Consider the following 21,433-nt stretch of genomic DNA (forward strand, 5'->3'; position numbering starts at 1 on the left):
GTCCACCTTCGGGTGGCCGATCTGTTCCCTGGTGACGCTCTCCTTCTCCTCCCACCTTCTGTTGTGAATACAGTCATTGGTCTGCCAATGACAGACAAAACAGTGTTTTCTCTAAGGTCAACAGACTATGTTCGAGCACTTCCTGCTCTCTCAGACACCACTGGAAAGAAACCTCGAGGCCAGGTTGAGGCTCAGCCCCTGGCATGGGAGCCACAGCCCTGCTCTCAGACTGACCGCGGAGGACGGGGCCCTGGTTCCGATGCCCAGCCCCACCCAGCTGCAGAAGGCACAGTGCAGGTTCCAGGATTTCCCTGTCTTTAGGGAAAGACAAGTTCAGGAATGAAAAGTGCTTAGTGCAGAGATTCTCATCTTTAATGGGCAGTATAAACATTACACTAATTAGCAAGCCCACAGAAAATGGTCCTTTAATTCTCAAGTTCACTCCCTTGCCCTATTCTGTTTTTTCCCCATCTATGCCAGCATGCCATTAACGAGCTCATCTCTAAAGCTGCGTTTCAATTAGATTCCCAAAGTCATTGAGGAGGAGGGAGGGACTCACCCTGCTTTCATTAAAATGCTTTTCCTTCAAAGCGAGACTTTTCCAAAACAGAAGAACGTGGTCGTTTTCTGTTATGATTTTTAAGGCATCAGGTGCAGATAATGAAACTGAAAATTAAAGATGAGACAGGATGCAGTCAGTGGCTATGGACTGGAATCACTGTTTTCCTGTCTGATGAGATAGATACATTAGATAATGCTAACCTGAGGGGCACCTGGGGTGCTCAGTAAGTTGAACATCTGACTCTCGGTTTAGGATCAGGTCATGATCTCAGGGTCATGAGACTGGGACCCAGGTCGGGCTCTGTGTGGAGCCTGCTTGGGATTCTCTCTCCCCATCCCCATCTCCCTCTGCCCCTCCCCCCAATGCCTTCGTGTTGTCTCTAAAAATAAAATATTAAAAAAAAAAAAAGAAAAAAGAATGCTAACTCAAAAGGCTAGATTAAGGAACAAATAAAATACACATGTTGTTTAGCATAGAGCATAGCACACGGTAGACACTCTCTAACTGGCATCTCTTTAGTTGTTGTTATAATACCTTTAGCCAAGAAATGTGGACAGTACTGCATTCGGTGGCCCTGAGAGCCGGATGCCAAAACCAAACTGGGTGGGGGAGAAAGGGAAGCGATGGGATGGACACAGTTCCCTGGCTGGACTTCTGCTCTGGTTCCAGTCTGCCTCCTGCTCTCCCTAGTTCTGCCCCAGAGCCTGAGGAGCCTCAGAACTCAGCAAGGGGCCAAGGCCTGTGCCTGAGCACAGAGCCCTAGAATGACACCATGAGTCCCGCCCAGACCCATTCCTCACATGGCCGGCCTGGTGAGACCGAGCCTCCGTCACAAACACTGTGACATCGTCTGCTGCTGCCCAAGTCCAGCTCATGACCTGCTTTCTGAGCCAGAGTCTGACTGCTGAGCCAATCCCGGGCTGGCAGCAAGGCCCCTTCAATCTACTTCACAGTTCCTGGTCTCCCTCCTTGGCTACACATCTCCCTGCCACGAGGAACCACAGGATTTCAGCCCAGGTTCCCATCCTTGGCTTTTGTGGCAAACACTCAGTTTTATTTCCTAACTCTTTTGGCCATTCCTGCTCTCCTCCACCCCAGTGTCAAAACCAACTAGGCAGAGGGAGAGTGAAAAGAGACACAGCATACCCTCCAGCCCACCACCCCGCAGCCCAGGCACTGGAAACCCACCCTGCCGGGCCCGCTGTGGATACCGAAGAGGGGGTTTATCCTTCCCATGTTACTGTCCAGGCGTCCGAGCAGCCCCATGGGCCCCTTCTTGTGTGAGAAGGACCCTGCTCTCCCTCCCATTTACCTGTGGTGATTTTTATACTGGAATCTTTGCTCATGTTCCCCAGCTGGACGATGATGTGGTATTTCCCTCCAGGCTCCAACTTGGTAAGGGTGTATTCCACAGTGCTGTTACGGGACTTTATTTTGTAGTTTCTGTCACTCTTTCTTATTAGATCTTTGACAGCAACTGCATATAACTGGGACCAAAAAAAAAAAAAGAGAGAGAGACCCTTGGTAATCAGAAATTTGGCACTTTTTTACTCTTTGCAATTCAGCAGTGGACAATGGAAAACCTAAGTGTATCAGGGGGCTGCAAGCCACAGCAACCTCCTTGTGAACCCGCAGCCAGACTCCGCTCTCTGGAAAACCTTTAGGGTGGCTAGGCTCAGACTTGGAACAAGCACTCACTCCCAGAACTATGCACAGAATTATCGACTCGACCCAAAAAAATGACCCCAGGGAAAGTCACATTCACTGTGGCATCCACACAGAGGTTGGAACAGGCAAGAGCAATTCAAGTTCAGTGCTCAGTGTATCTCCCCAGCTGTAATAGCTCTGGGTGGTGTCAGAAGACACAACGAAAGGACAGCAAATTCTACTTATTATCTCTCAGGTTGCTTTTTACATATGTGGAGGCCAGGGCAAATACAGGGACATGGGGCAAGTACAGGAAACTCAATCACCAGGAAGAATTGGAGAGTCAAGGAAAGCCTGAGAAACCAAACACTGAAAACCACCCCAGGGATGAGGGAGAGGGCAGAGGGGATGGAGGAAAAATTAGCCTGGGTCAAAGGAAAATGGGAGCCATCTTCCAGAATTACTGCCTCTTCTTTTCTTTCTTTCTTTCTTTTTTTTTTTTAAGAGGGAGGAGGAGGAGGCAGAGGGAGAATCTCAAGCAGGCTCCATGTCCAGCACAGAGCTCAATCTCATGACCTTGAGATCACAGCCTGAACTGAAACCAAGAGGCAGATGCCTAACTGACTGAGCCACCCAGGCACCCCTCACCTCTTCTCTTAGAGCAAGAGCCAGTAAACCTTTTTGTAAAGGTTCAGGTAGAAAATACTAGGTTTTGAAGGCCAAATGGTCTCTCCCTCAATGATTCAATTCTGCCCTGTGTAGTGTGAAAGCTGTCACAGGTTAAGACTTAAATGACTGGTTAGAGCTTGGTTCTAATAAACTGTATTTATACAAATAGGCAACAGGCTGCACTTGGCCGGCAGGCCTTTGTCTGCCAACCTGCTTTAGAGGCTCAGTGAAGGGAAGGTGAGATGGCAGAGAAGAAAAGAAGGACAAACGACTAGAACAGCTGGATATCATGGAGAAGGGACAGCTCAGAAGAGGCACCTATAAGAACCCCATCTTTGGGCACACAGATACTGTGATGAGACCTCCTGCTGAACTCCCACTGCCAAGCCTAGCTTTCATGCCAGGTGACAGCACCCCCTGGCCCATCCCCAACCATGCCAAGAAAAGGAACGGCTGGCTGGACACCCAGCCCTCTCACCAGGTCCTGGTCAGGAGAATCATACGGGGATTCCCACTTGATGACAGCCGAGGTTTTGCCGGTATGAACCACGTGCAGGTGACGAGGTGGGAGCCTGCTGTCTGGGATCATCTTGACCACGACATAGTCGGAGGATGGCCCTTGGTAGGGCACCACCACCCGCACCTGAAACCAATACCACAGGGACGCATGGAGTTGGCACCAAGCCATTCTTTTCAACAAAATATTGACAGGTGTACACAAAATTCAATCAGTAGTAAAGATATAAAAGGTGAAATAATGCCCCACCTTCCCCAGATCTCTAATCCATTTTCCTAAGAACAGTAATAGTTTTATGTGCTGCTTTCCAGAAATGTCTTATGCTTCTGTAAGCACAGACACACGTATGTGCATACCAGATACATACTTGTATAGGCATGTGTACATGTAGCCTGTTTTTCTTAACTTTTTTACACAAATGAGAAAATTTTAGGCTCATATTTTTAGGCTCTTCACTTCTTCCACTTAATAAGATAGCACAAATATTTTCCACGTCAGTACTATTTCTTTGGAAGATTTTTCTACCTTAGTTCTATTTCTTTTGAAAGGTTTCCCTGTATTCTTAACCAGTCTTCTCCTGATAGCCATTGGTTTCAAATCTTCTGCTATCACAAGCAACAGTATACCCAACACCTTTTTCCATCTATCTTGGCACATGTGTAAGTGTATGTGGGCTAAGCTCCTAGTCCTGGAAATGGAATGTGAATTCCTGTGAATGCTTATCCATTTGCCAAGTTCCCAATCCCCCACGGAGATGCGGTTGGTTACTGGGTCATTCAGTCCTTTCTTGAAGTAGGAATCCAGTGCTTTCACAGAAGAGGAACCACCCTCCTGCACACACACAGATCCTGGAGTCATGCCTCCATCTCCCCAGGTGCAGGGTCTGAGCTAGGAGCCCAGGATTTAAACCTTCCTTAAAACACAGAAACCCCTCTGGACTCCCCTGTATGGGAAACTTACCAGAAACAAATACTGCTCGTCCCTACTGACAATGACTGTTTTGTTGTGCAGGGAAGTAGTCAGGCTCTTTGGATTGCGATACAGGTCAAGGAAGGACGTAGCATAGAAAATCCCGTAAACCTGGCAAACAGCATGAAAAAGGACATCAGCTCCACGGCCAGAGACCTGGTTCTCTTGAAAACCCTAATTAATGCCCTTGTCAAGAGCGTCAGGAGAGCTCAAAAGAGAAAAGTCTTCCTTCAGCCTTTATTTACAGAGAAGGTACACTGGGGCAGGCACTGAACCCACCACCACCAAGATAAACATGGTGGGCTTTCTGTCCTCAAAGCACTCGTTTTTTTAAAAATATTTTATTTATTTTAGAAGGAGAGAGAGCGCACGCGCGCATGCGCATGGAGAGGGAGAAGCAGACTTCCTGATGAGCAGGGAGCCCCATGCGGGGCTCGATCCCAGGACCCCGGGATCATGACCTGAGACGAAGGCAGAGGCTTTAACCCCTGAGCCACCCAGGCGCCCCTCAAAGCACTCATTTTTGAGGAAGGAGGAGCAGAGAAGAAGAACAGACATGATTATAAATGACGAGTTGCAAGTACAGAAAGTGAGATATTGCAGAAAAAGATGGCACGAGGAGGCGGGGAGAGGGGCAGAGTCCTCAGAGCGCAGACCACACGCTACCTCCAAAGCGTGGCTGGAAGTACAGACGGGGAGGAAGTCAGTGCGTTTGTGGAAGGAAGATGAGGAGGCACGGCAGCTCGGCAGACACGGGGAGCTGCCCAGAAGACACCCACTCTTCCTCCCCTCCTTAATAGAATCCTGGTTCCTTGTGAGAATTGCGGGCTGGAAGAAAATCTACAATTCCCACCTCCCACCTCCCACCTCCCACCTCCCACTTCCCACTTCCCACTTCCCTGGAGGCTAGGAGAGGCCACGTGACAACGCTCTGGCCAAAGAGCTGCAGGCTGGGAAAGGCCATGTGACAAAGCTCTGGCCAATGAGCTGCAAGCTAGGGGAGGCCACGTGACAACGCTCTGGCCAGTGAGCTGCAAGCAGAGGTGTCACCGGGAGCTCAGCCAGCACTCAGAGAAATGGAGGGAGAAGCCCTTCCCACCCCCTCCTGCTGCCTGGAACACTGCTGACGGTGTGGCTTCAGACCTCCTGGACCATGAGGTGACCTTGAAGATGGAGGTCACAGGCAGCCTGGGTCCCCAGTCAGACCTGCTGCTGTAGAAACCCAGGCCCGCAGAAGGACTCCACCTTCTTTTCACGAGGAGGGACATTAACTGTGAAAGCCATGGTCACTTTTGGCTCTGTTCTGTGCAGCCATTCTTATCGCCCACTGACACCGGTGGGAAACCGGGAGTTTAAAGCAGGGCTGGGGTTTTGGATGCGCCTGGAGTGGGGGCTGGCCGCCGAGGGCTTTATAACAGGGTGGGGTAAGCACTAAGGAAGCTTTCTTTGGCAGCATGGAAGGGCCCACAGGCAGGTGAGCCGGGGACTTGAAGGAAAGCTGTGAAGACAGTCTGGAGAAGTCCTGCGAACTGACAGCACAGATCAGAGACGTGCACAGGGACTTCTGAGTCCCAGACAGCTGTGCATTTTCTCTGAGCTGCTCAGCAGCCAGGCCCAGAGAGGGGAAGCATACAGGGAAGGAGAATGAAAGCCCCAAGGGGGTGATAAGCCAGGAAGAAGTGTGGAAAGAAAGAATTAGGGGACTCGAGGGAGCCAGAAAGCAAATGGAGCAGGACTAGGGGACGGAGGGCAGTGAAAACACAAGACGGGAGCGGGGACTCTGGGCTCAGAAGCAGGCTTCGTTTCTGGAGGAGAGGCCTGCGGCCACTGTGAACCCAACTGGGCAGCTCTGGCCAGGGGCCTAGAGAAAGTGCCACATGCCAGGGAGGCCAGGGTACAGGCAGGTCCCCAGAGATGCACAGCGGCTGTGGCCGTTCTCATGGTGGAGAGGGACGACTGGGGTGGCAATCCGAGTCCTCAGTGGTCTGAAGTTGGGTAGAAGCTGAGAGCTACCTACAGGTGACTTCACCGGCCCTGTCACCCTCTGAAAGCTGCGATGGGCATATCCAGGCGATCAGCAAGGATGAGGCAGAGCAAGGCTACCTCTCCAAGTTCACATGCAATGAGAGACCCTAGAGTCAAGTGGTGTTCCAGAGTGCCATGAGGCCCTACCCTGTGAACGCACTTGGGTGTGACAAGGTGGTCATGCTCTCAGCTGGTGTACTAGCAAGAAAGCACCTCTTTGTGAACGGAGTCGAGGGACAGGCGAGTCCTGGGCATGGCTCTGGGCATCTTATCTCCGTCCCTGCCTCAGGACTGGGCTGCGGAGTCACAAAAGAGCAGAGGCTATCATGCTAGCCAGACCTGAGCTCACACCGGTTTACGGTTTCCTACAGCTTCAACTCAGCGCTTTAGCTTCCTCACTGGTAAAATGAGAATATTCACCCCACTGAGCTGATGACAGGATCAAGTGGGACAGGGATGAAGCACTCTCCTGGTGCCTCACTTCTTCCTTCTTCAAGGCCGACCTGACAATTACATGCAAATACTGGTTCATTCCCCATCGCTCCATCCTGCTCCAAAGGCACACTGGGGATGCACTCGGAAGACAAGACCAGGTCCCCTGCCACCAGCCACTGTGAGGACTCACTAAGTCTCACTTACAGACTGAGTTCTACGGGCTTTTCCATTTGGAAAACTCAGGAAAGTCCCTTTAAGGAACTTACAGACTAGTTAGGAAGATAAGTAACACACAGAAGTCTCAAATAGGATAAAGTAGGATCTAATGAAACAGTATTCTGAATGGCAGCACCTATAAATCTGGGCTGAGTTTGTAAGGGAAAGAGGTCAAGTAGGAGACAGTCGGATTTGACTGCAGAGCAGAAGGACAGCAGGACTCCGGGAGGAGAAACAACATAATAGGCCAGGCTGTGGAGGCGAGGGTGGTGAAAATGTGCCAAGAACCTTGGGAGGACCCACCTGAAAGCAAAGGAAGGTACACACCAGGGAGGTCCAGGAAATAAAAACCAGATTCAAAAAAGCACTAATCAGACCATAGTGCACCAAAATGCATACATAATGACAAAAAAAAAAAAAAAAGGATCTATATAGCGTGTAGCAGGGACACGGGGAGGCAGACGAGCACATCTGGGAGGAACAGCCCAAGAAGGCAACCTGTGGGTGGGGGGCCACGTAGGTGGAGAGAGACAGGAGTGGCCTGTCCCTGCTGCTACTGCGTCACCATGCCTGCGAGACACGGTGAGTCCCAAGCACAGGAACACACCCCCCCCCCCGACACCTTGTCACACTCATGGTCTATTCTACAGTTAAGAGCACGGGCATTTTCTCTTAGATGCCAGGCCAAGGTGTGAAAGGAACAGCAGGTGCCTCTAGAAGGTAATACAGAACTACCAAAAGGACATTTGTGTTAGCAGTAACAGAGGAGAAAAGCCCACGGCCTGGCATCAGGGGAGAGTCCAGATTGTCTCTGCAATGGTCATCCTGGCTGACTTACCACATTCCTGGGGCCAGTCCAGGTACATTCCACTGCAGTCTGATTGATGGCCTTGGCTTTGAGGCTAGGAGCGGGTGGGCGGACTCCTTTGGTCGTGACATGCTCAAACGCCAGAGGGCTATCCCCTAAATCAGTCTTGGCCCAGGCAGAAATCTCATAGGACGTATGAGCAGTCAGATTGGCAACTGTGAAAACAGGGACAAGAAGATGCCAGGAGGGAGCTGGAGGTGTCCGCCAAGAATTTGTGTCTTGACAAACCGAGAAACTGGTTCTTAACTCCAGAGAACAAACGGACGTTACCAGATGGGAGGCGGACGTGGGAATGGGTGAAATGGACGAAGGGGGTTAGGAGAGACACTGAGTAATGTATAGAACTGTTGAATCACTAGATGGTACATCTGAAACTAATATAACACTGTACATTAACTAGACTGCAATTAAAAGTAAAAATTTAATTAAAAAAAGAATTATGTTTTGATGTACAATGCCCTATTTTTTTAAGCCTTTAAAAAAAAAAAATCACGATGCTGGATGTGGGGCTTGAACTCATGACCTGAGATCAAGAGCTGCACGCTCTTCCTACTGGGCCAGCCCAGTGCACTGACACCCTAGTTTTCAACATAATCTCTCAATTGAAGTGAGTCCCACATGTTGTAGGATTTTCATTATTTTACAAATCCATCCCAGCATTACTTAGTGGTGACGACTACAAATAACACACATGCCTGGGCATTGGGTAGTTTCTTACAAAGCTGACCTTCTGGGCCTATACCTCAGGACAACCCTTTTAGAGAGCCACTTGGCCTTGGTAAACAGCTGGAAATTCTTCATGCCCTTCAACCCAGATGTCCCATGGAAGCAGAGCACACAAACATCTGTGGGGCATGACGTTACGCATCACAAACATAATCCGATGCCCAGACACAGGGCAGTGGTTAAATAACATGCATTCCGCGAGCTACTGTCCAGCCACTAAGACTTGTCTCCAAGCATATTTAATGAGACTGGAGAATTCTTACAACTTTGTTAATGGAGAAAGGCAGGATACAAAACTACAGTTGAGCCTTGAACAACACGGGTTTGAACCTATGTGGTCTACTTATAACGCAAGTGTTTTTTATAGTCCAGGGCTGTAAATGTATTTTTTCTTCCTTATGATTTTCTTAAGAATATCTTCTTTTCAGGGCATCTGGGTGGCACAGTCGGTTAAGACTCTGACTCTTTGGTGTCGGCTCAGGTCATGATCTCAGGGTCGTGGGATCAAGCCCCGTATCAGGCTCTGCACTCAGTGCAGTTTGCTTAAGAATATCTCTCCCTCTCCGTCTGCCCCTCGGCTGCCTCTCCTCAAAAATAGATAGATAGACAGATAGACAGACGGAAAAACATTTTCTTTTCTCTAGCTGACTTTATTGTAAGAACACAGCACAGAATACAGACAGCATACAAAATATGTGTTAATTGACTGTTTATGCTATCAGTAAGACTTCTGGCCAACAGTAGCCTTGAGTAGTTAAGTTTCTGGGGAGTCAAAAGTTATATGCAGATTTTCTACTGACTCAGTGCCCTCTAACCCCAACTGTTCAGGGCCAACTGTATTCAAACTGAGGCCACTTCCTTGTTTGTAAAACTGAAAAAACCAACAGCACTTGGCTTAGCTGCTGCTGCAGGGATTAAAAAAGAAAAGGCTTGTAAAGTGTTTGGCATGAAGTTAGCATCAAGCTAGCCCCTCACACACTTCAGGCAACAGCGAAGAACACTACATCGCTCCTGATTCGGCCGACTCCCCTCGGGGCCACATTGAGGCAATGAGATCACAGTCCTAGGAGTTAGAAAGATGTGGGTTCCACTCCTGACGCTGTCACCTTCTGTGGGAATCACTTTGTCTCTCAACCTTGGGTTCTTATCAGTGAAACAAGCATATCCCAGAGAATTAGGATCTGGGTTCTCTAAGACGGTACCCTTAGAACACCTAGGTCAATGAGCTAAGCACAGCAGGTGCACAGATACGAGAGGGACTGGAACTGGGACTGGGACTTTCCTCCTCCCTTAGCTCAGTCTGTCCATCCGCTCAACAAATGTGCACTGAGTACCAACTCTGCCCCATGTCCTGTGAACTTTGTATTAGCAAAGGGGGAGGGAACCAGGCCAGAAAGGAGGGGCAGGCAACTCACACCCGGAACTTTCTTTTGGAATTCAAAAATCATCTGTACAGGGTTCACCTGGCTTCTTTCCATTATCTCCTCCTTTAAGCACCCAACTTCCATTAAGAGCCAAGAAGCTAGAGAAGGGGGCTGGGGAGCCACCGAGTGGACCTGCCCCCGGCGGCAGGACTCACTGCTGGTCTCTTTACTCTGCTCACCCAAATGGCAGCCAGAGAAGAGCCCCCTCTTCCAGGCAGCCCCCAGACAAGCTCTGTTGCCCGGAGGTCTCGCTCTCCCTACGCCTCCCTGCTCACACCCAGCTCCAAGGTGTTACCTTTGTGTGACAAGATGCTCCCCCGAAAGTTCAAAGTTCTCTTCTCTTGTTTGTGGGTGTCAAATGCCCAGAAAAGGTTCACCACATAGCCATTCACCTGCCGGGAACCAAGAAGCGGGTTAGGGGAACAGCACACAGCCAGGGAGCACAGCTAACACAAAAGACACCCCTCTGTTATTGTTCCTTAAGGCATCTCCTTTTTCACAATGGATGGGTTGTTTCTTTTGCTCTTCGGATGGGTTCCCCGTGTGCTGTCATTGAATAGTTAGTTATCCTACACCTACTTCTAAAAACAAACATGAGACTATATAACATACACCATAGATGTGACGAGACCAAAAATACTGGTGCAGAATGAAAGGACAAGGGCAGATTCACATGGGCGGAAAGAGGAACAACTTTAAAGAGAATTATGTTACAGGAATGAAGGCTACATTTTAGCTCGGCAATCCTTGCAGTCAAGGCCAAGAGGTCAATACGAAAGGGGCTTACTCAGCTCCCACAGTCTAACAGAAGCAAATATACCCAGGCCTCAGGAAAGACTACCTTTTCTAAGTCCTGAGCTCGTAAAAGGCTTTGATCTAAAGATCTTTCCATAGGGGGCAACAACCGGAAAAATTAAAATGCTTTCAAGAGTAAAGACTATACGGACAGGGTTTATGGGCAGGCCACCCCCTGCAGCACTGGTCTCCGAGGCCAAGGGCAGGCCACCAAATTGTGGTTCGGTAAGTGGCACGAGGGCGCCGAAGGCTGTCTGTCCTGCCACGGCTTCACGGACAGGGAGGGATGGGAGGAAAACAGACAAGAAAGAAAGAACATCATGGAAGGTGCATCTCAGCTTGGAAAACCACGGGCACACAGAGGCCCACGTGGTGTGGGCTCTGCAGACGGGCTGCGTGGAGGGCACGGTGGCGCCGGAAGGTGAGGATGTGGAGTGGCTGGGAGCGGATACGTTTCTAAGTTATCCAACTCTCTCTCTCTCACTGTGGGAACCTCTGCATTAGTGCTTCGCACCAGGAAATCCAATAAAGCTGAAAATTACAGGGCATACATATTCTGTTAACACCAACTCTTTATTTGCACTGTAGCTGTGAACCATTTAATTATATGGTTTAAAAAAAAAAAAAAAAGGCTCCAGGCTGAGGCAGAATAATTACATGAGGAGGACTCAAGTTGTTCTTCATGGGGGAAGCAACCAACCTAGTCGCGGTATTTTGGTTTTACTGAATCGGGGCAGTGGCTCCTCTTCCTAGTACTGTCCCGGGCTACAGTAGTTCCATCGCAAGCAGAGCCCCACCCAACAGCCAGTCTGAAATCCCAAGGGTACCTTGATGTCACTCTCCATGGTCAGGGTGAAGCTCAGAGAATTCTCACCATAGCTGTCGATGTGGATATCTGGTGGTGGAATCACTGAAAACAATAACAGAATTCAAAAAGAGAAACCATGTGATGAAAAGTGAGGAAGGCAGGACCTCACAGTTTTCAACTCAACAGACAAAGCGATCTTTTAGTGGGAGAAGAAAGAGCTGGTGTTTGGCTGTTCTCACTCTTCTCTTTCACCGCTCTTGTCCTGAAGCCGAGGGTGGGCCCACAGTCGTCTGGTAAGCACACAACTATCTGGGCCCCGTCAGCTATCCTGGCAACTGGGTTGAGCTCTAGAGAAGTTCCATGATGTAAATGCCCCCAGACAACCTGCTTCTGAAACGTCCCATGGGCACCACCTCTCCCGGCACTAACAGAGTCCCAGCGGCTCCAAGGTTGAGGGCACGATAAACCCAAGGGCATAAGTTGTAAATGCACATGTGGCAAAATGGAAAGAATGTGGCCTCTGGAGTCTGACCAACTTGACTCCAAATTCCCATTTGGACACTTAGAAAATAGTGCAAGTGACTTATCTTCATACTAATGTTAACTCAACCGGTGTTCCCATTCTCTCCGTTTCCATGAAGTCTTACCTATGACAAACTGAGGAACTGGGAAGTCACTGGCATGGGCACGATGAAAGGGGCAGAGAGGAAAGACCCCTCTCCATTCAAGGGATGAGAGCATGGTGCTTATCCTTCAGAAGGTCTGCCCAAGATGGCGGACCGCACCCTGTCAGCCATGATCCAAAGGGCTCCCTGGGATAACTGCTCGTAAGCCCCTTACACAGGCAAGGGAAGAGACACTCGAAGGAGAGGGTAAGACTTGGTGGCAAAAGACATGCACCAAAATCTAGAGGAGTCCCTCCAGACGATCAACCATGCAACAGGAATGGGTGAGGAAGAACAAAAGGATGTTAGGGCAAGAAGAAGAAAGGGTATTAGGAGTTTCAGGCCACCAGCTCTGAGCAAAATGGTGAATGTGTTGCCATCAAGCCAACATGAGTTACAACCGTGGTGACTGGTTGTAACAATCCTTCCCAAAGCCCAGTTTCCTCAGCTACACAATGAGTGTAAGAATACCTATAGGACGCAGAAGGATTCAAGGAGATCGAGTCAACATAAAACAAGAAGCACGGTGCTTAGCACAGACATGCTCAATCCATGGTTGCTTCTCTCGTTGTTGCTAGGAATCCCCCACATCCACCAATGCACGTGGTGCTTCTGGCGGACATCACTGCTGCATGTGTCCTCTGTGTGCCACCGTGGCAACACAGGCTCCCAGAAAGAACACAGCGCACACTTTCTGACTCAGCACACTGACCGAGGCCTGGACGGGCCCTAACCAACACCCGTCCAAAGAGCAGGGGCTTGCCAGCAAAATCAGACGAAAGAAGTCTAAGAGACTTTCCACGGCACGTGTGACCTGTGTCCAGGGAACTCAGGGTACGTGTCTTATTGCTGACCTTCCAGTGTCCCTTTTTTTCGGTGTGTATGTTTAGATCGATTTTGTAGAGGGAAATGACAACACAATCAAAACGCGAGGGGAGTGCGCACTCGGTATGCCTTTTCTAAAGACTCCCAAGCGCCGTGTTACAAACACTGGCTGGCTTCACGAAATTTGGCTGCCTCCTGCCTGATCTCAAGGAGCCCAAATGTTATTGTGACTCTCCATTACCCACACCCTGTCTCTCACAGGCTCAGGTTAAGCTAAAACAAACCCAGTGCACGTGAAACCTCTCTCCAGAATCGGAAGCCACGAGTGCCAGGGCTAAGTTCAAGCAGCACTTGAGAAAACGAGCTACAGTCCGTCTCCCCGAGTGTGCTGGAAGCCTTCCTTTTAATTGCTTTAATTCACTCCTTCGTCAGCGATCCCAGTGGCTCCTCCCTGACACCCATGGGAGAGTGGAGGAGAGCACACCAGACCCCTGCCCTCTTGGGGCACAGACGCAAGCTGGACCTGAGTGGTGGGAGCAGGCGCCTCAGCCCAGGGGAAGCCGGGCGGCCTGGTGGTTAAAGGCACAGGCTTCGGACTCGGGAGATCAGGCTCCGATCCCCACTCTCTGCCATTTACCGACTGTGTGGGAAGTGCCTTAACTTCCTTCTAGCTCCTTATCTGTCCGTATAGCTGTCCGGAGGCTGCCAAGGGTTCAGCGAGATGGGCCGACATGTGCAGTGAACACAAGCATGGCCCTCGGCGAGCAGTCGGCTATCACTGATGTCACCTCCAGTGCTAGAAACTTCCACCTACGCATCGTGTGTCGGTGCCATGGGGGAAGTTACACGTGTCAGCAGAGCGCTCTTAGAAACGCCATCAACAGACACGTACGCAACCGTGTTTGTCTGTTGTGAGAAGGAAGGAGTCCTTTATTCCGCAGTGCTGCGCGGGAGCCCGAGAGCTGGGCGTGCGTGGCAGCCTCTGGCAATCCCCTTGTATGTCTGCACCACGAGAAACGCTCGGCTCTAGAAGAAGTACCTTCGACAGGCCCCGGATAAACTCTGTATCGGGAGCTCTACGGAAACCCCTGGAAATGTGTGCATGTTCGTGGGGGAGGGGAGGAGGCTGCCTGAAATTTTCTCAGCTACGCCTCTCCGCTTCCCAGTCGCACTGAAAGTCACTTCCAAAGGGTTTCTATCTTCTCTCAACCTGCAAACGCTGGAATCATTTACCTTTGCCTTTCACGGTGGTAATGGATTTAGAACCGCTCCAGTTTCCTACTCCACGGCTCGTCACCGCAGCCACCTTTTCAAATCAGAGCATGAGTTAGTATAAAATAAGGGCACTACGGCATACGGCGAGGGTTCGGAAGGAGCTGCGGGGCTGAGACTCGGGCATGAGCCTGGCAACCAGTCTATGCAGCCAGATCCTGGACACTCAGAGGCCCCAGCAAATGCGAAAGCAGGGGGTTGGAGGCAACGGGGGGGCGGGGGAGGAGAGGGTGTGGGATCTGGACAGAGGGAGCTGTGATGGTGTGGACACGATGGATTTCTGCTGATTGACAGGGCTCAGGTTCTTCTATAGCGTGGGGCGGGGTGGGGGTGGGGGATGGGAGCCTATGGGTCCCTGCAGTCCCACATAAACATACATGTATGTTAGCAAGAGGACTGAGAAAATCATCAGTGTCATGGGGTCTGTGTGCACAGCTAATGGTCCCAACAAACACACCCCACACAAAAGCTGTCTCTTTTCTGCTAAAGGTATTGATACCATATTGCGTAAGATCCCCACCACAGCAGCCTCTAAACGCCCCTTGTCATAGCTCTGCTCACCCTGCAGCTAAAGAGAAGCGGAAAAGCGGGAGGTGCAAGACTACAAAGGAGGAGGGGCGCCTGGGTGGCTCAGTGGGTTAAAGCCATCTGCCTTCAGCTCAGGTCACGATCCCAGGGTCCTGGGATCGAGCCCCGAATGGGGCTCTCTGCTCAACAGGGAGCCTGCTTCTCTTCCTCTCTCTCCACCTGCCTCTCTTCCTATTTGTGATCTCTGTCTGTCAAATAAATAAATAAAATCTTAAAAAAAAAAAGTACAGAGCTGGAACGCTAGCAGAAAATCTGCGTGAAAAGCAGGTGAAGCTGCATTATCATAAATTCTCGGTTATCTGAGGGAGATATGATTTCAAGTTCTCTGGGGCACTTGTTTAAGAGACTGAAACAATAATGAGCTCCCAGGGCAAGGGGGTAGGTGTTTAGCGGACTACTAGCACATATCTCATAAAGGTTAGCCTGGCGTTCTCCTGTGTTGAGACTGCCCAGCTGGCTGAGACGGGGGCTGACACTCACTCTGACAGTGTATGGAGCGTTGACCAGTAAATTCTTTATTTCCGTAAAGTTACTAGCAGCTCTCTGGGAGGCCCACATCTTGGAACCACTCCTGCTGTATTCCACCTAAAGTGAAAAGAAGAAATTATTAGTAAGCTAACCGATTGTCTGGGACATCCTGATACCTTACAAGGAGGCAGGAGGAAAGAGGGAGAGATGCAAAATGTTCTGATGGGTGGACCATTTACCCAGCGATACCAAATCAATCCTAGCCATTCAGAACACGGCCCTGCCCTGATAGACCCAGAGATCTGCTCACCCGGATACACATGGCACACCACTCCTAGAAGTTACTTACAATGTACTCTCGAATGAGGCCATGGGAGTGGGTGGGAGGAATCCAGTGAGCCACAATCATGCCTTCCTCTTCCCTGTGGAGCGACAGCTGGAGATTTTGCGGGGCGTCTGGCACTAGGAAAGAGTCAACTCAGGGTTAAAACCCATCTGCATACTGGTAAATGGGAGGAACATTCCTGAGGTTGAGACAAAGACTAGAAAGAATCCAGAGCCAGCACTGGGACCAATCCACTAGTAAAGGCTGTAAATTTGGTCTTCACCTCGATAAACCTTTCCTCTCTTCCAGAATGTGAGGCATGCTGGGCACACATCAGACCGTGGCTTAGTTCTTCCGTATATACGCAGCCCATGTCATTAGGCTCCCACACTCAGGAGTGTCCTTGGGAAACTCTCTGCAAATCCCACATAAGGTCCTGCACACGCCATCAACAGAAACTAGGAACACTTACATCCTTCTGGCGTCCGCAGAGTCACAAAGTCGTTGGTGTTATGCACTTTGCTAAGGCACTGGACTTGCACTTTGACCTGATACGTGGTGTCTGGCTTCAAGACTTTTAATATGGTGTTGGTTTTATTGCTGTGCGTCTCCACGGTCTTCCAGATGCCCTCTCCAACCACCCTGGCCGAGGGAAGAAAGACACCGTCACATCAGAGCAGCGTGGGCTCGCGGAGGATGCCGGGCTCAGTTAAGGAAGAGCCGCTCTGTGCGCACCACGAGAGTTTGCAAGATGTCCAGGGCTGGTAAGGACACTGTTTTCTTCTCTCGCGGCCAAGATGGGACCCACCTGTAGTAGACGTTATATACACAAGCAGCAGAAGGCATTTTCTTGGGCCGCGTCCAGGTCAATGTTACGTCCCCAGAGAAGTCGGCCGTCCACTGAAGATTCTGTACTTTGTATACAGTTAGTTCGTCTAGAGACATGAAGGGGGGAAGAGAAAGAAAGTGGGATCTCAGAAATCCTTAGAGGTCCCGTGATGTTTGGGCAGACCTACCATGATCTAGGTTGTCAGGCCATGGTCAGCATCTTAAGACATTCCAGGAAAAAAAAAAAGAGTTCAAGCCTTCCTATACGACCTGCCCAGGGTCTCCCAAATTTCCAGTCCCAGCATTTCCCTTGCATTTCTCTTCCTTGTCCACACAGAGCTAAGCCTGCTTCCTCAAGAGGGAATTCTACAGGTCCAGGGATGACGTCGTAGCAGGCTCCGTTACTGCGACAGACTGCATGTGGGAGTCCCCCAAAATTCAAATGCCGAAACCCAAGCCCCAACATGATGGGGTTAGGAAGCGGGGCCTTTGGGCGGTGATCAGGTCATAAGGATGGGAGTCTCATGAACGGGATCAGTGCCCTCATAAAAGCGACCCCAGAGAGCTCCCTCACCCCTGCCGCTGCGCGAGGACACCGGGAAGCCGGCTGTCTATGAACGAGGAAGCAGGCCCGCACCAGACGTGGAATCTGCTGGTGCTCTGGTCTCGGGCTTCCAGCCTCCAGAACTGAGAGAAATAAGTTTCTGTTGTTCAAAAGCCCTTCAGTCTGTGGGGTTCTGTTAATGGCATCCCCAGAAGACTAGGACAATTACTAAAGGCCCTCCAGACAGAAGGACTGACCTGACCCCGCCACAAAGCCTGAGGCTCTGGGAGCATGGTGCACCCACATGAGGTGGGCCACCACAGAAAACAAATCCAAGACCAGCGCTTCCCTCACAGAGATGAGGCCCAGCTACCTCAGAGGCAAGACGAGCCTCCCTTCACCGGGGGCTCCAAAACTGGGCAAGAAGTGGCTTCCCCTGCAGACTGAGGAAAGGCTCACAAGGTTCCCAGCACAGGGCCCGCAGCGGGGGTGGGGGGAGGGCGGCAAGGTTGAGCCCAGGGCCCCAGGGGTGGCACTCACCGCTGCAGGCCCTCTCGTCACTCTCGTCTGAGCAGTCCAGGAAGCCATCACAGCGCTCGGAGAGCACGATGCACGCCTCACCGTCCTCACACTTGAACTCCCTGCTCATACAGGTCAAGGTGCTGTGTGTGGCTGCAACAGAGGGGAGGGCGCGTTGTGGTAATGGCCATGCGTGTTCAGGGGAAGTGGTCTGCGCTCATCTGCTTCTGATTCGAAATACGCCTCTGAGATGAGGACCAGTAAACCCTTGGTGGCACTGGGACGCCTCCTTATCTGACAGGAGCAACGGGAATCTGCCTCCAGGAAAGGGAAGAGCTTTGGGGTCAAATGATCGAGAGAGGACAGAGTAATTTACAGGCTCCACGGCGATGCGCTGGAATCGGCCCCTGGGATGCAGGCCGAGAAACGGTGCTGTGTTCTCATGAGAGAACCAGCATGGCCAACGGGAATGGATAATGGATCCAGAGATGCGATCCCAGAAATGAAAAGATACAGGGGTTCAGGGTGGGGTGCAATGTTTTAACAACTGTTCTCAACCAGCGAGGGCTCACGTGAAGGAAGAAGTAAGACTTTGCACGTCATTAGAGTGGAGGTACAGACTTCAATTAAATACACTTTTGAAAGAGCTCTCTAGTATAGTAATTGTCAATGAAAGAAAGGAAATGTGAAGCTTTTCACAAACTACAATCCCTCATCTCCTGGAAAATCATTGTATTAAAGAGCTCGGTGACATGCTGAGCTGAAATTGGTTTGCCTTGGGGAGGTGGCAGGAGTGGGGGGGTGGGCTTGGTTACAAATAAATAAATAAAATTGCACTAGAGCATTTAGAAAACGTTGGATACTCACTAGTATAAGAAAACCAAGATGGAATTCACCCATCTATCCACCCACCTACCCACCCAATTCACCCACTTACCCATCCATTCAACCAGCCACCCATTATCACCCACCCCCCAACCAAACACCCCTCCATCCATCCATCTCCCCCTTCATTATTCACCCACCCATCCATTCATCCACTCACCCACCCAGCCGTCCATCTATCCAACCACCCATCTTCTCAACCACCTACCCATCCAGGGAATGTACACGGAATCAGGTACTGTTAAAGATGCTAAGAATATGGTGATGTGGACAAGAAAGGGCCTACCCTCCCAGAGCTTACTTTCTATTGAGAGAAACAGCAAACAATTAAATCAATCTGTGGTTTTAGATAGTGATTAAAAATGACAAAGAAAAGGGACACCTGGGTGGCTCAGTGGGTTAAGCCGCTGCCTTCGGCTCGGGTCCTGATCCCAGGGTCCTGGGATCGAGTCCCGCATCGGGCTCCTTGCTCCGCAGGGAGCCTGCTTCTCTGCCTCTACCTGCCACTCTGCCTGCTTGTGTGTGCGTACCTTCTTTCTCTGATAAATAAATAAAATTTTTTTTAAAAAATGACAATGAAAAACGAAGAGAGGAATAGTAACAGAATGATGGGCAGGGGTCATTTCATACGGAATACTCAGGGAGAAACTCTGTGCAAGGCACTGTTTTAGAAAATACCAAGATCCGCCTCCCAGAATCATCCCACATGGTAAAATAGATCTAAACGACAGGTGAGTAGTAAAGCTGGTGGGCGTTTGAGGTTTCTCTATGAAACACGCCTCGATGTTTTTTGAAGTGGGAAAACACAGGTCTTAGAAATGGAGAATACGGTTGTTATTAATCTCTGAAAATCCTTAAGCTGATAATTAAACAAGGTGATTAATAGGCACTTGGAAGAGAACGTGGCGGCCCTCAGGGGCCAGCTTCTCCGAGAAGAATTGCTGCCATGTTAATCTCATTTCCTTTTCTGATAGGGCTCCCGGATTAATGGATGGAGGAAGACTGGAGATAGAGCGCATCTTGATTTTAAGACCTTAACCAGGCGATGTCGTTATAAATAAGGCCGATCTGGAACAGGTTAAAGAAACTTATTTAAAGAATGCCAATTAATCTCACCCAGGAGGAGGACCCTATTTCATTTCCTCTGTTAATTATGTTCAGTGTTCGTCTTACCGTGCAGTTACTTATTTGGCTGAAATGTTCCTACTATGAGTTTGGGAAATGTGGGATCGATCTGCCCCGTTATTTTGAGGTCCCAAAGGTCCATCTGAATTTTACCCTACTCCCTCATTTCCCTCTGTTATTTCAGAGTATTCCACGATAAGAACTTTGAACGTGGCACGATGAAAAGGTCACAACCTTGTGCAAAAACAAAACAAACAAAAACAAAGAAAAATGGAAAACAACTACTAAATAAATATCCCGGGCTGACACTGAAAAGGTGATCTCTGAAGCTGATTTTCCCATCTCTAAAGTGGAGATAATCCCCAAGTCCCAAGGTTATTATGAGACACAAAGCAGGAGTAATGGGGTCTTCTCCTGTTCTCCAGAAATCCTCCCCAAGCAGTGAACTCCTCGGAAATTACTCACGACAGTTGGCCTCGTCCTGGCCATCTTGGCAATCTTGGTGGCCGTCACAGCGTTTCCAGTTTGGGATACACTTCTTTGGTTGGCGACACTCGAATTCAAATCGGTCACAGTGCCCATGGTGAGTGGGAACAGAGGCAGCCGTGACATTTGCTGGAAGAAAAGGTTTTGAAAGTTCACTTTTGAGTAGTGAGGGGGCTGGTCAGCAGGAACAACCAACTCAATGCGGCGGGGAGATTTGGGAAATCACGGCGCTCTTAGAACAGTGACGGGGCCACGGCACTCTTGGAACGGCAACAGTGCCTGGAGGCCACTGTGAGCTCTGGGTAGGGAAGGCAGATCGACGGGACACAGCTGTCTGATTTTGGAAGCTGGGACACAGACAGGGGTAAGTAGGGGCCAGAAGAGGCTAGACCCCATCCTGTCACGTCAAAAAGCAAAGAACCTATAAAATCAGTATCAGAGAATCTTCAAAAAGCTGGAAAATGGTATCTGTGAACTGGCAGAGAAGAGGGAGAAAGGCAGTAAGGGAACAGCCCGAAGAGTGTCCGAGCAGCAGAAGATTCCCTACGTGCCTCGCCCCTACCCGTCCCCCCAACACGACAGTCACCCCAGACGTCACCCCTACAGAAGCCTGGAGGCTTGTTACATGGAGGGTGAGAAGGGCTGGTTAGACAGGCCTAGTGACCAGCAAGAAAGCCATACTGAAGAGAAGCGGTTAAACCCACAGATCACTGAATGGGAGGGCCCTGATCCCTGTCCTCATAAGCTCTGGCAAGGACACGTTTATTCCCTAGGCAGGGGACTGTAAAAATCTTCTCTAGGGAAACTGACCAGCCTCGGGAACAAATCCTCAAGCAACCCAGACCAAGTTCCCCAGCAAACAGCCTGACCATGAAACTCAAAGCTGACACGCCTACCCGTGGGCACAATCTCTTGTGTTTTTGTCCCCACCCTTAAACACAAGCAAACAACCCAGGATTATCTGGGGAAAACCTTTGACATGAAAGACAGCAACGAGCACAGACCCTTTCCCTGCAGAAAAGAACATCTGGAGGAAGTAGAGACTCTGTAAGAAGAAAACCTCAAAAATAAATATCCTTGATATGCTCAGAAGAATATTATTTCCGCATGAAAAAAGGACAGGATGCCATGAAAAAAGAAGAGTACTGGAAATGTCAAAGCTCCTAAAATTAAAAACATGGTAACTGTAATGGAAAACTCGGGAGCAGAGCTGGGAGATAGAGCTGAATCTTCCAGGAAATA

At 49.9% G+C, this 21,433-nt stretch overlaps 1 protein-coding gene across 1 annotated transcript in view; it reads right to left on the reverse strand.

Annotated features, from left to right (window-relative positions):
* Positions 1-21,433, reverse strand: part of SORL1 (sortilin related receptor 1) — a 147,618-nt gene that overhangs the window by 6,077 nt on the left and 120,108 nt on the right. The window contains exons 32-45 of the mRNA XM_080817047.1: positions 20,171-20,320; positions 17,717-17,848; positions 16,613-16,739; positions 16,277-16,446; positions 15,829-15,941; positions 15,492-15,596; positions 14,385-14,457; positions 11,681-11,763; positions 10,354-10,450; positions 7,879-8,063; positions 4,356-4,475; positions 3,357-3,521; positions 1,875-2,049; positions 560-666 (exon numbers count right to left, since the gene is read on the reverse strand). Coding sequence (XP_080673173.1) covers positions 560-666; positions 1,875-2,049; positions 3,357-3,521; positions 4,356-4,475; positions 7,879-8,063; positions 10,354-10,450; positions 11,681-11,763; positions 14,385-14,457; positions 15,492-15,596; positions 15,829-15,941; positions 16,277-16,446; positions 16,613-16,739; positions 17,717-17,848; positions 20,171-20,320 — 1,802 coding nt within the window. The remainder of the gene's footprint in view (positions 1-559; positions 667-1,874; positions 2,050-3,356; positions 3,522-4,355; positions 4,476-7,878; positions 8,064-10,353; positions 10,451-11,680; positions 11,764-14,384; positions 14,458-15,491; positions 15,597-15,828; positions 15,942-16,276; positions 16,447-16,612; positions 16,740-17,716; positions 17,849-20,170; positions 20,321-21,433) is intronic.

Source organism: Martes martes, assembly GCF_963455335.1.
Source record: "Martes martes genome assembly, chromosome: 10".
Lineage (NCBI taxonomy): Eukaryota > Metazoa > Chordata > Mammalia > Carnivora > Mustelidae > Martes > Martes martes.